This window comes from Scophthalmus maximus, chromosome 3, assembly GCF_022379125.1.
Source record: "Scophthalmus maximus strain ysfricsl-2021 chromosome 3, ASM2237912v1, whole genome shotgun sequence".
Lineage (NCBI taxonomy): Eukaryota > Metazoa > Chordata > Actinopteri > Pleuronectiformes > Scophthalmidae > Scophthalmus > Scophthalmus maximus.
In genome coordinates this window covers 6899421-6916558 of record NC_061517.1, presented here as the reverse complement: position 1 = coordinate 6916558, position 17138 = coordinate 6899421, and the positions used below count along the sequence as shown (strand labels likewise).

At 43.4% G+C, this 17138-nt stretch overlaps 1 protein-coding gene across 4 annotated transcripts in view; it reads right to left on the bottom strand.

Moving 5' to 3' along the window:
• LOC118316872 (IQ motif and SEC7 domain-containing protein 2-like) overlaps positions 1-17138 on the bottom strand; it is a 112846-nt gene that overhangs the window by 87082 nt on the left and 8626 nt on the right. Inside the window, exons 1-2 of one of the 4 annotated variants that reach the window (XM_035645124.2) lie at positions 15199-15296; positions 9308-11502 (exon numbers count right to left, since the gene is read on the bottom strand). In XM_035645124.2, the coding sequence (XP_035501017.2) occupies positions 9308-10050 (743 nt within the window). In that variant the 5' untranslated portion in view covers positions 10051-11502; positions 15199-15296. Of the gene's footprint in view, positions 1-9307; positions 11503-15198; positions 15297-17138 lie in introns of those variants that run through there. The other 3 variants (XM_035645126.2, XM_047331027.1, XM_035645125.2) reach the window with 3 other exon arrangements.

Here is a 17138-nt window from a genome sequence, read left to right as displayed (position 1 = left end):
GCACTGCAGCCTCTAGGGGGCGCTAACTGTCGAGCTCCAGGTCTTGTGGGCAGTTATTTTTGCACCCCCTACATTGACTGTTCTCCCTCTGCTCTAACATAAGTGTGCGAAGTTTTCTTCACTTCCTTGCTGCAGTGACCCAGTTAGCCCGCAGAAATGATTCATTTTTCCATCTAATCTAATCTAAAGTAGATTTTTTTTCTTGTACCTGTAGTCGAGGGCTGGATGAGCTCCTGCGCTCCGTCTCGGTCTGCGCGATGTTAAGTGTCGTGTAATGTGTCGGCTCGAATTAACCAGGTGTGTGTGCGCCTGCTGTCTCCCGCAAATTGAACCGCGTCTCATCCTGTCAGAACACGCGTCTGATCTTTAAAGCAACTCACAGGCTTCGTTCGCAGTACAGGAGTCCTGAAATCGTCAGAATTAAAGTCCCTTTTGTTTCCTCTCACTCCCGTTCTCTCAGCCCACAACAGCTTGAACGCCTCTGTCCCCGTATATCACAGGCTAATGGACTGTTGTTGATGAATGTGACACATTTGTGGTGACTGGCTTTTATAAATGATCAAAAGATTAACTACAATGGCACTCAGTAGAGCTCAAACTTCCACCAAGGCCCAACAGTCCCCTTCAATTCAATCAAGCTACACCAGGATGCACACAGTCCCCCAAATATCTGATTTTTGTCCCATCAAGATCCATGAATTATTCCCTGGGAAATCTATGGAAATGTCGAGAAAAAACATCCTATTTCACAATGTCAAAGAAAATGACTCTTTGTCCCGATTTGCACCAATATTTGATGACTTCTTTCTTGGTCCATGTTCCATCCTTCCACCAAGTTTTGTGGAAATCTGTTCAAAATTTTGCGTAATCCTGCAACAACAGTAACAAACCAACCAACAAAAAAACTAAACAATGGAAAGGGTAAAAACAACGTCCTTGATGGAGGTGATTACGGAAAAAAAAGGTCCTGCTGTAACTGACTGACATACAATACAGTGAATTCAATTAACTGCACAGCTATGGGTTGATTGAGGAATCTCAATTCATTGACTAGTTGAATAGTAACATTCCAGAGAATGCCGAAAAAATGTCAGCTGAGTATCTTTTATCTGATCATCATTACCAAACCCAAAAATATTCTGTTAAAAAAATAGGGTAAAATCTCACATTAAAGGTGCAGGAAGAAGTATACTTTTGGCAGTGATTAATTGATGATCAATTTGCAATCAATTAATCAACTAATCGTTGGAGCTCTGACCAAATACGAATCATCAATTGCCGCCGGAGGCTGCACGTAGGTCTGTCCACCCCCTCACCATTATCAAACTGATGCTGATAATTACACGGACAGGAATTCATCAAAGAACAGAATGCATTGCAGCTGATTGACAGGGCAGAGTGTGATTCTAATACTCTCCATCATCGCTCCTGCTCTCCGCCTGAGGCCCACTCTCCGGGGGAGGGGTTTCAACTGGCACGATGGGGAATGTAGTGAATCACTAAATGGGGTGAGGGGGGGCAGCATGAGTTCAGCAGAGAACAAACACTTAGCACTTAATCAATCAGTAACTCCTGGAGTGTGCTGCAAATTCTTGATGCCGAAGAGATTTCTCTCCCTCCACAGTGAAACAACTGGCAGCTTTTTTTTCCCCCCAGCATGCAGTGCGACTGTCCTCCCATGTTCTGCGGTAGCGTGGATGGATTACTGGCGATGTCATCAGACCGAGACACACAACAGCAGACATTTTATACCAATGACAGAGGAGATATACTGCGCTATACACACTCACACATGCACACTCACACATGCACACACATGCGCTAACACACACTCACACACATACAGAAACCCATCTGCACACACTCTCTGACTGGGCTGTGATACTATCCTTGGTTTGAGGGTTGCACTAAGAAAACTGATGGCATCAGTGACTTGTTCCTCAAACAGTCAAATTCACTGAAGAAGACGTTTGAATTATCTTGTCTCCTCAAAAGCCTGATGAACCCATGAACATATGGATGGGGGTGAAGGTCATATTCTGCATTTCCACATTGCAAGTTAAACAGTGTTGGTTGTCTCGGAGGACGGAGGTGTGGGGATATGGACGGACTGAACGGACCAGTAGACAAAAAGTTTCCAACTGTCCCTGAAGTACCACAATGTGTCCATCTTCAAACACAGCGGCTTTCTCTTCCCTGGTAAACATTTGGTTCTACGGTTTTAAACTTTAACGCCGATGTTCAGAATAGAGCAGGACAGATGCAGAGTGAAATAAAACGAGATAAAACTGACATCTTTACATCAGCCGGCTGCCAAAACATTCTCTGTGCCATCTGTGAGCTGTGAGAGCTGCTGCCAAATATCAGCTTTTACAACGGGACTTCACACGCTGATTAATAAGCTTTTATGTAACTAAACGTTTACAAATGAACACGTATTAAAACACTTCACACTCACTCAGGTGAACACACACGCACACACACAGAAAAATCCTGCTGCCAAACAAACAGACAGGGGGGGAAACATAACCTCCTTGACAGAAGAAACATCTTTATAAAGGACTGAAGGTCCAGTAATCTCAGAACATTGTCTGTGTAAAAAAATTGATATTTATCATAGAAAACACAACTCTAATCCTATTGGCTCAGACACCTGGGGTCCCCAGATGCGAGGTCCGCAGTTGGACCCTCTTGGCCTCGCTCTCAGTGATGTCAGTGCGGATCAGAGCCTCTCAGCTCGGAGCGTAAATGTGTCTGTGTGTGAGCAAGTGGATGGACAAGCTGCAGAGGAGCCGAGCGTTTGCCATTTGCCGTTATGAAACCACATACACCTCCTCCTCCTACACAGCTTACTGCGCTGTTGCCATGACAGCGCGGCATTTGTCCCTTCTCCTGCAACCCCCCTCCGACCCCCCCGCCACCACCTTCCCCAACACCAGCCGGCTCCATGTCTCATTTCCATGTTGCCAAATATAAAAGACAGACGGACTGACAGAGGGAGGGAGAGAGACGTGACGCTGTGCACGATTTACGAAACTGACTCTGTGTGTGTGTGTGTGTGTGTGTGTGTGTGTGTGTGTGTGTGTGTGTGTGAGAGAGAGAGAGAGAGAGCCTCGACATCCAGGTCAGCTGTAGAATGATTACGACTAGAGCCCGACCAATACGGATTTTTTGGGGGGCGATGCCGAAATCAATATTTTAATCTGTCAATGATTACTAAGATGTCGTGATCAAACCTTTATTACAAATATATGGAGCACACGCGCGCGAGTGCGCACGCGCACGCACGCACGCACACGTGCGCGCACACACGCACGCACGCACGCACACGTACACGCACGATGTGATGATGTAACTGTTTTTATTTATAGATTTAACATGAATGTAATAATAATGATTGATTTATGTCTGTGCTGTTAGTCTGAAATGAAATATAGAAAACATTTTATTTCATGTCATTCAAATATTAAAAATTTTTTGTGACACCACATTAAATCAAGGATGTATGTCGGTAGCCCTGCTGACAGAGGACTTCATGGAAGTTTCCTTCATGCTTTATGTGGTGAGTCAGACTGATCATAATCAGTTGGTCAGCTGGTCTGATGCAGAGCCCAGAAATGGGGGTCATGGATTAAACAAATCAATGAGCGATCGATAAACTAGCTGATCTATGGCCCCCCCGATAGGTTCCAACATACGGATGCAGACACATTTAATCTTAAAGCTGGTGGTGAGATTCATCTGCAGTGAGGAAGGTGTGTGAGAGAGAGAGAGAGAGAGGGGTCCGGCTGATAACACATGCTCGACCAATTGCGAGTCGGTGTCAGATGTCAGTCATGACACCTCAGCCCGCTTTTATATCATCAAAAATGTAATTAAAACCAAACTGTTCAGAAACATGAACACTTGAACAGACATCAGTGTAATGAGAACTTCCTACAATGACAGAAACTATCTTTGGAAACACTTATTTAACGTGTACTGTGATTTTTTGTTTGGTCCATGTCCCATCTGCTAACATGGCATGTTTATGACCTATACTGCAGCCAGCCACCAGGGGGAGATCCAGAGGTTTTGGCTTCAGTTTGAGGAGCTGTCATGTCGTCCATCCACCACCTTCTGAGGGAAATATGTGTCTCTTTAGCTGCTAAACGCTGCTACAGTATGTTCATCATCTGCTCTCTAAGGTTATGTCCACACGAATACAGTTTAAATCTAAAATGTATCACTGTTGCCAGAGTTACGCCTGGCGTCGACGCGACTTGACACGAGATTTGCAGCCAATAAAAGGGAGACTTTTGGAAACACTGCTGGCCCTGTTTTAGTTTGAAAACTCGTGTTTCAGTCTGACAGACAGAAACTGACACATTTGTAAATTAATATTATATCGTATCGGCCCCCAAAAATCCATATTGATCGGGCTCTACAACACAACATTGGATTTTTGATGGAATAATCTCTGAGATACAGAACACAATTGACAGTGACACACACTTTATAAATATAAATAAATCACTGTATGAATGCTGAATGGGAACATTCATGAATAATGTGCTGACCCAAGTATATTCAAAGTAGAAGCTGCAACACATCTGGGAGTTTGCTGAGAACATACTGTACACACGAGCCCATTCCTCATTAAGAAGAGCTGTGTGTTTACTCGGCCTCCAGTCTCGACTGAGCTTTTTAACTGGTGAAAACATGTTGAGCTCAGGAATATCAGGCCCCAGTCAGCGCTGATGAGGTGCTTTTAATGAACCTCCGATAAACTACAGAGTCAATACTTTTAACTTGAACACGCGCGCGCACACACCAGCGCGTGCACACACACGTCAAGTCCTGCAAGTTCACCAGAAACAAGTGAAACAAACATGTCAGAGATTTTGTGTTATCTACGTTTGGCAGGACTCTTGTTTTCAGGGCACTGGACTGCGCGCGCGCACACACGCACACACACGCACGCACGCGCACACTCACGGTGCACCAGCGGTGCTGACCGAGCCCATTTACACTCCTGTTATCGTCATCAGCACACAGAGGACGGGATGTCAGCAGCTGTTAACAAAAAGAGGGTCAGAGAGAGAGAGAGAGAGAGCGAAAGAGAGCAAGAGAGAGAGAGAGAGAGAGAGAATCTGGAGTCCGACATCATGTGCACGTTGTTGCTCTGAGCAGGGAATCACAAAGTATAGGATTTAGAAAGAGATCCCACCTCCAGCTGACAATAACATGTGGCATTAATGTGTATCATGTGACATCTGATCTGCATCAGGAAAAAACACACGTGTAAATAAATGCAGGTGTACTGATCCATTGATCTGTTCGGCTGCAAACAAAAGTTATTTTCACTATTGAGTAATCCGTCAATAAGTTACGCTAAGTTACGACAATTTATTCGGGGAATACCGGAAATTTTCGCAAAAATGCTCATCAGAGTTCCACCAAATTGTCTTCTGACAATCGATCGATCACTGCAGGTGTAAATATCTGTGTACTGTCTCTCACTGCGTGGAACTCACTGCAAGCATCTTTACGTGAGTTTCACAGGTGATGTGTTGTGCTAAAGTTTGAAACCTTTGACACCAACGTTTTCTCCTGCAAAGGGAAGATGAATAGCTCCCGCACAGCAGCGTCGTACTGCTCATTTAGTCTGGTGGCTCCGCCTACTTAATTAGCATAGCATGATCTGATCTGTCAATGTGAGCACAATGGAGGACACGCTTGTCGAAGACAGGTGTAAACGCAAAGAGAGAAACAAAGAAATAAAGACAAGGGGGGGGGGGGGGCTGCAGAGAGAACAGCACCTCTTCACATTTCTTTATTCTCTCCATCTGAATCCTACAGATCTGACTCCTCTGACTCCTCCACACCCACACTGCAGAACAACATCTCTCGCTCTCTCTCACCGTAACCGTTCTACATCAATCCCTCCCTTTCGGATCAATAGGATATAACAGCACTAATGTCCAATCATGGTTATGGCATCATCACAGTCCCATGTGACAACATTATCTGAGCTTTGATGACAGATTGGAAAACAACTCATCAGTACGAGCGGGTCAGTGCTTGAATTTGTATTTGCTGATACTTGCGACATGTATCTCAGTAAACCAAAAAGTCACATTTGACAAGTATCCTGTTTTGTTTTGTTTTCCAGATTTGACCACCGCCTGGTTACTACGGACTAAAACTGTGGTCAGACTATGTTTTAAGCGTCCTGTGACGTTCTGTTCAGAAACTCTCACCTTCCCCCGTCCCGCTGAACACTTCGCCACAGCGCCGTGAGTTCACGGTTCCCTTGGCTTCACTTTTGAATCTTTTATAAAAGCGTTCAAGGATCATAACAGTGTTTTGCTTTTCTTTCTTTTTTTCCCCATGTACTACACCTCAGTTTAAAAAAAGAAGTACTTCACAGGCTGCTCTGCGTGGAGCTCACTCTTCCTTGCTGTGTTCGTGTGCTGCCGCTAACAAAGCCTTTCCCCTCTATCACAGTCAGTGCGGTTAGTTTGCTTTTAAGATAATTGGCTACTAGTTACCGACCAAGACTTTGAATTACTATCCTTCAGGATTCTTGAGATTATCTATTTGCTGTGCAGAAACTGATTGCTAATATCTACAAGTTCATTTCGAAAATGGCTACGATAAGAAAACTAAGCTGAAGAAGAAGAAGCATGAGAGACTGACATGACTACAATGACGGGTGTTCAGACAGCTGTGGTCAAACTTTTAAGAAGTTAGTTGCAGACAATGGCAATATTTGTGATGTGAAATGCAAAGATTGCCAGAAAACATGTCTAACCGGAGGATCCAAGTGATTTAAAATGCTCTTTATGGGGAAATATTACATTGAATTATTGAACCGTGAGAGCACCACAGCAGTGATGACAGCAACAACATACAAAATACATTTATTACACCTACAGAATGTGTGGAGTACCAAAAAAAAGCTAAAGATCAAATGTGAATAAAACCCAACACTACCCTTGTAGCATCATAGGCACGAGATCAATATTGTGTAAAATTCACTGTTTATTTATTTCTGTATGGCTACTTTATATCAGAACTGATGCAAAACTATGGATAAAAAAACATGTATGTGACAGTTTTGAGAGTCAACACAATTCATAAGACTGCAAGTCTGAATACCTTCAGATGAAATGTTTGAACTTTTCCTTGTGTGTGTGTGTGTGTGTGTGTGTGTGTGTGTGTGTGTGTGTGTCTTGTTTTTTTTTAACTGCTTCAGCCTGAGGTGCTGCAAGATAAATCTGTGTGAGGGTGTTTTGCATTTTGCTGCATCATGCCCTACCAAAAATCACTCAGAAAGCAGTGGAGGCAGCTCTGCAACATGCTGTCATGCCTCCGTGTCATAATCTGGCCCAGTGCAGTGTGGGATTTATTGGCTCGCGCTCAGCCACTTGACAGGGCAGCAAGCAGCCGACTGTACTGTGTGATTTCATAACGAATCAGCCTTGTCTTCACTGCTGTCAGACTCCATCATTGTTCTCTGCCTGATGCATCATTCATCAGCTTGCGGTCAGCTTTTTCTCACAATATCAGCTGTACCTGAACATCCCATGACTCACAGGAATAGAGGATTTTCTTCTTGAACTATGATGCATCAAGTCTGAAATCTGAAAGTCTGAGTCACACAATGTACCTATGTGAACAATGTGCTTTACTCTTTGGCTGCACATGTGAGGGCCTATAAGGCAAAGCAATAGTACTATTAAATCTGTCACCATGAGTCATCACTGCGTTTCCCAAGCCTTCCTTTCTGCATGTTCTCCTTGTGCTCTCAGCGTTTGCGGGAGAAAAGAGACGACGTTCAGTAAAAACAAAAGTGGTGGGAGCTGTGCAAAGGTTTGAGCACCCCGAGCACAGATCCAGGTTGAAACCATTTCAACTGTTAGCGAGAGCATTGTCCTTCAAACAGGTTTTCCATGGTTGCATGGCAACAGCCATCGCCATGACCAGCGCTTCCCACAGACAACGGATCAGTGTTACCACTTAGAACTGCCTGGTGGACGCATGGGACAACTGCAACTCTGCATCCATTGCACCGCACGGGCCTGTGTACGAAAAAACAATTGCCAAAGAATCCAGCAAGGCTTCTTCCTTCTCAACATTTCCTGATGGGATGTTTCTAAGATTATGTGGCCAGGCAACAAACCCAATTCAAGCCAGCAAACAGACCAAAAAAGTATTCAGAGCAACAAAATTACAACAAAATAAATCAAACCATGGAAGAGAAAGCTACTGAGCGACTTGGTAAGTGGTTACCATGGTGACTGGTACAACAAACAACTTCACTTTTACATAAAGCGAGTTTTCTTCAGACTCATAGAGAACAACCAATCCTACTGCTTAACATAAATATCTATTACATAACACTGTTATGTCTTTGCTCCACCAATTATCAGTGTTAAGGAATGATGTAGTCGTTTAGTTTGTCCGTCTCTAGAGTCTCACCCACTCCGGCTCTCCTGCAATATGTAAATTAGCGCTACAACCTTCCACTCTGTAGCCATATTAGCTGATAAAAGAATGAATATTTATCAGCCCTGTACACCCACCAATCGCACCATCTCAGTACAAAAAGAATGCACAGGGGCATTAGCTGCCTGCTCTCCTTCGGAGGGAGAAACACTTCAACTCTCTCCTTTTTGTTTGAGTCCAAACAGCTTTACAAAAAAAATATTCAACAAAACAGCCTTGCCTGAAAAACCTGTTGCTTGCAATTTGTGCCAATGGAAACAAAAAAATCAAGCAAAAAGATGTTTCCTGGTCAAATTTAGCACACAAGCATCTATTTCTAGGCTTGAACAAAACCTGCATGAGAGAAGCTACAAAGTTAGTAGAAATCAAAGTCAAAGATTAACACAAGTTTTGGCAAGCAGACAGTGGGATGACAGGCCTAAAGGTCAAAGTGGAGTTTGTAAATTTAGTGAAAGGATGCCATATTAACACTAATGTCCTACAACAGTTCAATGAAGGTTGCAATCAAGATTTATTGACTTATGCTACACATTAGAGGCATTTGAATGTACCAATGGAGCAATTTCTTTGCTGTGAAGCAGAGTGCATCTGCTGGAGATGAAAAAATCCCTGTGGTATCTCCTCAATATGATGGAGCTGTGTTCAATATGGCATCCAATGAATTTGCATTCACAAGCAAATTTTTAAGACAATCAAAATCCTGTTGTCCTGTTCAATGGAAGTTTCCAGGCAGTTCATTTCAACCCACTTCTGAGATCCTCTCATGCTACCTTTGACTTTGGTTGCATTAAATGTATTTTAAACTCTAACTTACGATTTGTGAAGGTGGAGGGTGTGGGCATGGTGGTTGTTAGAGGCGTTGACTCTGTGCAGGCGCTCAAGCCTCTCTTTCTCTTTCTCCACGAAGTTGGTGTTGGTGCCAGTGCTGGTGGAGCATGATCGAGACAGCCGACTGTGGGCCCGCGGCTGATCCCTGGGTGGAATTGGAGGAGGGGGAGGTGGAGCCGGGGCTGGGGAGGAGATCGGAGCTGGAATTTGAGCCGGGATCGAGATGGAGGCTGGGGCTGAAGTTGGAGCAGTAACCGGCATAGCTGTCGCACTGGTGCTGTTGGTGCTGTTGTAGGAGTAGTGGGTGGAAGAGTGGTGGTACTGCTGAGAATGCTGGTGGTGATGCTGGTGGCTGTGGTGGAGGGGGATGGAGGTAGGAGGCTGGAGAGGAGTTTGGTATTGGCTGTTGTGGTGGTGATGGTGGTGGTGGTTCTTGGTAGAAATGGACGCTGATGTCGTCTGAGTTGGTGGAGGTGGCGGAGGAGGAGGAGGGAGCGGAGGCTCAGGAGGAGCAGGTGGAGGAGGAGCAACAGGTTGCCGGTCCAAACGCAGGTCCTTGTTCTCCTGGCTGAGCCGGTCCAGTTGGACCTCCAGCTCCTCGATTCGGCGCCGTTGGGTTTCTAGAAGCTTCTGCTGGCTCTCGATGATGTTGTTGAGTTCAAGAAGGTATTCCACGGCCCGGTTTGGGCTTTCTGGGCTCCCCTGTCCTGGGCCTTGATTAGCATCCATGACTAGCTGGCTGGAAAGTTACCACACAGGATAATGGGAAACTTGGGCTATATAACAGCTCTGGAAAATAGCAAGTGATAAAGGTTCACTGACGCTTAATTCTAAACTAAAGAGCCTAAACACTAACTGTTGGATTTTACAGTTGGTTAGATGCAGCTAGCACTGAGGTTAAATACTAAACTTTTGCACTAGATGAAATGCTGCCTGAGTTACAGCTACAGCTGGTGCAGAGCCAAAGGCTAACTCGCTGAGTGTTCGATACCCGAGGGGCTAGTAGAGTGGGGACACGGGCAAATAAGCCAACAAGTCAAGGATAAAATCTAAAAGTAGAAATAACTGATTTAACGCTGAGAGGAAGCCTCAGCACAGCAGAGAAGAACTTACGCCTAACTACTTCTATCTAAAACCACAATCTATACCCAGAACAAAAATGCTTTACAATGTACTTTAAAGTCTAGTCTAAAACCTAAAAGCTAATGTCTAAATAACTACAGATTTACAGCCTATGGCCCTAAGCCCTACACCCTAAACACTAAACTACCCTTCACCCTCCCCCCCACCAGAGGTTAGTGGGGGGGAGAGGACTTTTTCTTCTTCGAGTGCTGATTTGAGGATCAAGAGGGACCTCGCCCTTGTAGGTTCCAGTAAGAGAGATTTATTGAGTCGTTAACCATTTCCTGGTTCAATCAGGTGTTCCTGCGGGTGTTCAGACCCATGACGGTTATGAAAATGAACATAGAGATTGCCCCCCCCCCACCCTTGTCCTTCTCCTCCCACAGTCAGAAAGTCTGTCTTTGTGTTTGTCAGTGACACAGTTGTATCCACTCTCTGCACTCCATGCAGAAGATCAGAACATTGGTTTCCAAGTAGCAGGTGCACAGACCATAGCCAATAGAGATTTTATTTGTCCCTCTGGATCAAAGATATAGGACATTATCAGTTGCCCAGCGACTGTAGATTGTCCCATGTTCTCCCAGCATCCAATGCATATGATTTTGCAGATGCTGCAGCAGAAATGCACCACGTACGAACTCCCAAGTAAGTTGACTAATCACCCGCTTTCCTGTAGTGCCTCATTTGAAATCCTGGGACCAAAAACCCTGCAATAATTCACTGCTTCAAACAGTTTCTGACCAAAGGGAAAGACAACGTTGGCTCAGTTCAGACCATCGCTGGAACCAGAAGTAGAGATATCAACAAAATCCAAAGCTACACAAACGGAAGTGTGTCAAAGATCATCTTCTGAAAAACATGGAAGACAAGAGGTTGACCACCTCCTGGTCCATGGGATCACCTGCAGGACTCAGCCAGTCGTCCTGCAGCCGGTCTTGCAGGGGAAGTGTTGGGCAAAGGTTAAATCTCATGTCAGATGTTTGTCTTCTCCATGGGTACCGCGAGGCGTTGGGGATTCACTGTCATTTTCAGACCGTTGGATGACACTTCTGGTTCCTTCTTCGTGTCATCAATCAATTACATGAAAAAGAAAAAAAAATGGATAGATGAGAATTCAACAGGTTCTAAAGGACAAGATGCAGTTTCAAATGTTTTGTCTTTCTCCTGCCTTTTCATTTCCCTCCTCTCTACTCTCTCCCTTATATGATTTTTCTCTTGCGTTCTCGTCCTCCTCCATGTACGTTTCTTTTCTCTTTACTTTCTCATCTCCGTCTCATTCATTTCTCCTCTCTCTCTTTCCCAGTTGCTAGGAGTGCCTCTCAGTCCATAAATACCAATGAAATGCTCTGTCCAGGCCATCAGAAACAAGAAAAAAATCATCACACACCATCAGCCTCTCCTCCCACACATGTCACCATCCCTCGTCTGTCTTCATCCACCTCTATCCATCTTGTATTCTTTCTTACTTTCTATTTCATCTCTTTGTCGCAGTTTTACTTCTGCTTATCGCTACAAACTCAAACCTGTGCAATTACAGTTTTGATACAATACTAATTATACGACACATTTCAAAAAGATCAAAAACAGCCTTGAGAATTAACAGACAAACTGCTGTCAACAGACAGATCAGTAAATAACAACCACTGATGCCTCCCAGATCCAAACCTTTGCATCACAGCTCAAATATCACATTTACTTTGTAGTTCAAATAGGTCTGGTGCTCCGTGTCAGCCAGTTGGACAACAAACAGAGCGTAACAGGTGGAACTAGAATGCACACACATACCTCCGCCAAACGCCAAAGAGTTCCCTTAACTTCAATGAAGCCGCACCACATTGCACACGGTCATAGACATCAGTCTAGTGTTTAAATGTAAGCAGCACAAGTTGGCTTGCCTGGCTAACTAGCTTATACCATGCATTAGACAGCATATCTTCAGCCAACGTAGTTGTTTTGTGAAGTTACAGGTTTACGTTCAAGAGTTATAAATACTAGCATATTCACTGCCAGTTCCAACTAAGTCATTATTGCGCGCTGCTTTAGAAAATGTTGTAGCTGTAGGTACTGCACCGTCACAGAAAACACACGTACACACACACACACACACACACACACACACACACACACACACAAAGAAGATGGCTAGCCCTTTGGTCTCTTTTGCAAAGCGGCCAAACAGTTTCAGCTTTTATATCTTTTCCCATTAAGCACATTCAATTATTCATGACTCACTAACTGCCCCCCCCCCCCCAACACACACACACACACACACACCTCTTTCTATCTGCAGATCTTTGGTTTTAAACATATTGCATATTATCGACATACTATTTTTCGTTTTCGTATTTCTGTTAATTTTTATTATATATATATATAAATATTATAATTAGGGCGACCCCTGTAGTTTTGTAGTTTAAGATAGAAGTAATTAGGCGTAAATTATTCTCTGTTGTGTTGAGGCTTTCTCTCAGTGTCAAATGAGTTTTAGATTTTTATCCTTGGCTTACTTGCCCATGTCACCACTATACTAACCCCTCTGATTATTGTAAGCAAAAGAATAATGCCGCACGATTTTTTATTATATTGCGTGAACAATTCAGTTATATTGAAATATTCTGCCAAACCCCATTCGATTATCTAAATGGATGAGGTGCAATGTGTCTAAGACTTTGTAAAAGTCTTGTATGTATTTTTGGGGCCACTTCCTAAGGACCTCATTATCTCCATAACTCAAATGTCTACTGTGAAAACACCTACATGATCTCACTTAGAAGTCAAAGTAAGCCAGTGTTAGTTCTCTCTACATCCATGGATAGAAAGAAAACCAAAAATTGCTAATAGCTAATCAAATTGCTAAAAGTGCCAATTTGGCAAAAAAATTTACAAATATGGGCTACAAACGGGGCTCAATTTGGAACCCACAGAGGCTCATATTTAGCTGCTTTGTCTGCGTATGTTGCTTTTCCATATTCAACAGATTTGTCAAAAAGGGATTTTAATGAATGTTTTGAAACCAGCAAGTCCATGTTCCATCCATATTTTCTACCTGGCAGACTCCTTCTGTCTTTCATGGTGCTTTGCTCATTTGTTGTTGTACTACCTCCACTGTCGTTCAGTCAGAGAAGCAAAATGAAACAAGACAGGGTTTCCATACCACTCCGACCCACTGTCGAAATCTCCACAAGACACCTTTAATTTATTGTTTAGTGTCAATCATTTTCCAAAAGCTGAAGTTAAAATATTATTCCTCTCATTTGGTCTGACGGCCACCTCAGGACCAAAGATTCAATTCCTAATTAGTTTAATTTGACTTCATATTCCAGAAGCTTAATCTAATCCATTCACTGGGCTATTAAAACCTTAAGAAATATTCATGGAAAATGGTTGCCTGTTAAATGTCCTAGCTTGATCAAACTTTGGTCAAAAATCTTTTGGGCTATTTCTGGATCTTTCAAACACATCCGGCAGTCTTCTTCGGCAGACGACTTTGCTGAGATGGGGACAGACTGTGGTCAGTTCAGAGCAACTGAACCACTTCCATCATGCCAACTGATCAAACTAAATCTATGTTGTCACTTTGAGTTTCAGCTGATTGATTCTGTATCTGTCAACAACTTGCACCTGACCATTTTCGGATGAAAAACCCACCGCAACTACCAGCTGAGCATCAAACAGCAGACAGACACAAACAGAGACCACCTGGTGATTATAGTGGAACATTTAGCAGTGGAAGAGCCAGCTATTTCCCTCAGGAGGTGGAGGAGACCAAAGACAGAGCTAAAAGAAATGGAACACTGGACTTATAGTCATCAGGTGACACAACTATGACTGCAAATTAATAGTAATGTTGCTCCATTAGTGATGAATGTGTAAAAGAAGTGGTTTCTTACAGGTTCAATACATCAAGTTAAAAGTGATGATACGGGATGTTAATGCTGCTGTTGTTTTTGCTGCCCTCGGGTGGCCAAAAAGATCAGTTGTTGTAGGTAAAAAAAAAGCTGTGCTACTTATTTGGTCAATAATCAAATCATCTCCATGAAACCACAGGAAAATCGTGGGAAAACATGGCGGCTGTATGTTCCTCTTGTAATCGATGGGAAAATGCCTTTGTAGCAATAATATACATTTTCTGAGTTTTAAATTTGAGACTAAGTGCTGAAATAAACACTGCCTACTTTCTAATCACACTGAATCAGTTACTCTTAGGTAATGTGTCAACACATTTTTGTCTTGTGATGTTTTATATAATTTTGGTCTCATTTAACAGTAACAGGACTGATTTCATTGGCCAAATTTAAGTCGTGTTATCTGACACACACACACACACACACACACACACACACACACACACACACACACACACACACACACACACACACACACACACACACACACACACACACACACACACACACACACACACACACACACACACACACACACACACACACACACACACACACACACACACACACACACGATTTTCACATTATATACACACGCCCATACACATGAAACACTACATGAATCACACACAGACAAGCATCACACACCAAACAGTTAACACAGGCTGCACATACACATACATGTTAGCACATACACACCCACATAATAATCCTTATGGCCTATATAGCCGACGCACATATATGACAGGCACGCAAGTGCACACTCACTCACAACAATGCACACACACACACGACACGATGCAGCATGCAGAAAAATTGAAGAAATAAAAACCAGGCAGCAGAGGCTCACAGGTTTCAGCGGCTCCTGCAGAGGTGATGGAGGGATGAAGGAGGAGGAGGAGGAGGAGGAGGAGAAGGAGGAGTGAGGATTATTGATCCTCGCTCACCCCTCTCTCTCCTCCTCCGCTGCTGCTGCTGTCACCATCATCTCACCCCCCCCCCCCCCAAAAAAACTCAAAAAACCCACAACTGCTGCTGCCGCAGTTTCTCCTGGTCCTCTTGTTGTGTATCAGACTATGATCAATTCAATCTCTCTTTCGCTTTCTCTCTCTCTCATGTATTCCTCTGCTCGCCTCACTGCTGCAGGCCCGGCTCCTCTCTTCCTCCTCCTCCTCCTTCCTCTTTTTGCTCTTGTTGCCGAGTCAATCTCTTTCTAATTATCATTCCTCTGCGTCTGACGGCCGAGCGGTCCGCTGCTGCAGCGCTGCTGATCCCCCCTCTCTCTCTCTCGCTATCTTTATGCGCGTGTGATCGGACGGTGCTTTGGTTATTATCACTGGTGAAATATTAGTTTTTTTCTTCGCCGCTATTCTGCTGTAGAGAGGGGAGGCGGAGGAGGAAGGAGGGAGGAGGGAGAACGGTGACGAGTCGAGACAGGCTGCTGGATGCATGGATGGATGGACGGATGGATGGATGAATGAAGGAGGTGGAAGCAGAGGAGTGGAGATGGGGGAGGGAGAAGGGAGGGAGGAAAAGTGTGAGTGCATGCGTTTGTGCGTGTGCGTTTGCGTGCGTTGGTAGCAGAGAGAAAAAACGTGCACTGTCACGCAGCCACAAACGCAGAAATCACATCAGCAGCGAGTGCTGGTTTACCGCACGACCAGGAACATCACACAGATTTCACACAGGATGTTAGTGGTCTGTAGCTTTTGAATATTTTAGGAATAGAGATTCCTCTGGAATTGCCTTAAGTCAGAAGAGGCTGTGTTTTAATGTCACTCCAGTCCACATTGATTTAATGTTGCAGAAAATATTTGGACTCTAAAGCAATAAGTCATCCAGACAACCTTCAATCCAGGAATATTATACAAATGATAAGAGTCGATTTAGAATCAGGCGACTACAGAAAAAGAAAAAGAAAATAGGAACATTGAAGTAGCATTGTTTACGACTATATCAAACTTAAATTGTGTCTCTGTCACCACACAATAATGTAACCATGTTGTATTAAACCAAACTCCACACACAAAATCCAGGTCATCATACACATGGCCAGATGAAGCTGTCAGCAAACACTGAGGCCCCTGTTTTTGAGACTGCAACAAATATTTCCGTTTTTGATTAATTTGGCAACTCTTTTCTTAACTAGTCACTTGAAAAATTTAAAAAAAAATGTTCATCACATGATGTCCTCAAATGTCTTGTTTTTTGCCTTACCAAAAGCGCAAAGGTTAAATACAATAATTTGATGATAATCGGTTCTCTGCCATAAACTATGTGACAAAAATAACGAGAAAAGAAATGAGTGAAACAACTAAAGCCTTGATCTTATACCAACTGACTGCGATATTACCATGCCACTCATGTGTGGGAGGCCATACTGTATAAAAAGAAAATGCTGTAATATTTTACATAACCATTTTTAAGATTCATAATGAATCAGAATTAAACAAGCAAAATGTCAGAAAATTATCTCTAGCTTTTTCTTCCTCTCATATGACAATAACATAATTGAACATCATTCAATTTAAGACTGCTGATGAGACAAAACAAGACATAAAAATGCCACGCTGGGCTTTAGCAGTAATTGATTGACATTTTTTTCCTGTATTTTATCATGATTAAAATACAGACCAAAATATGACCTGAACACATGTCAAAAAGAGAGATTTACAACACTGAACTCCGGCGCCGGCCGTATCCAGGTCTATAAATTGTACATTAGTCATGTGTTATGATATTAATCTGACGGAATCAGTGGGCTAAACTCCAAGAGGCTGTACAGTATGT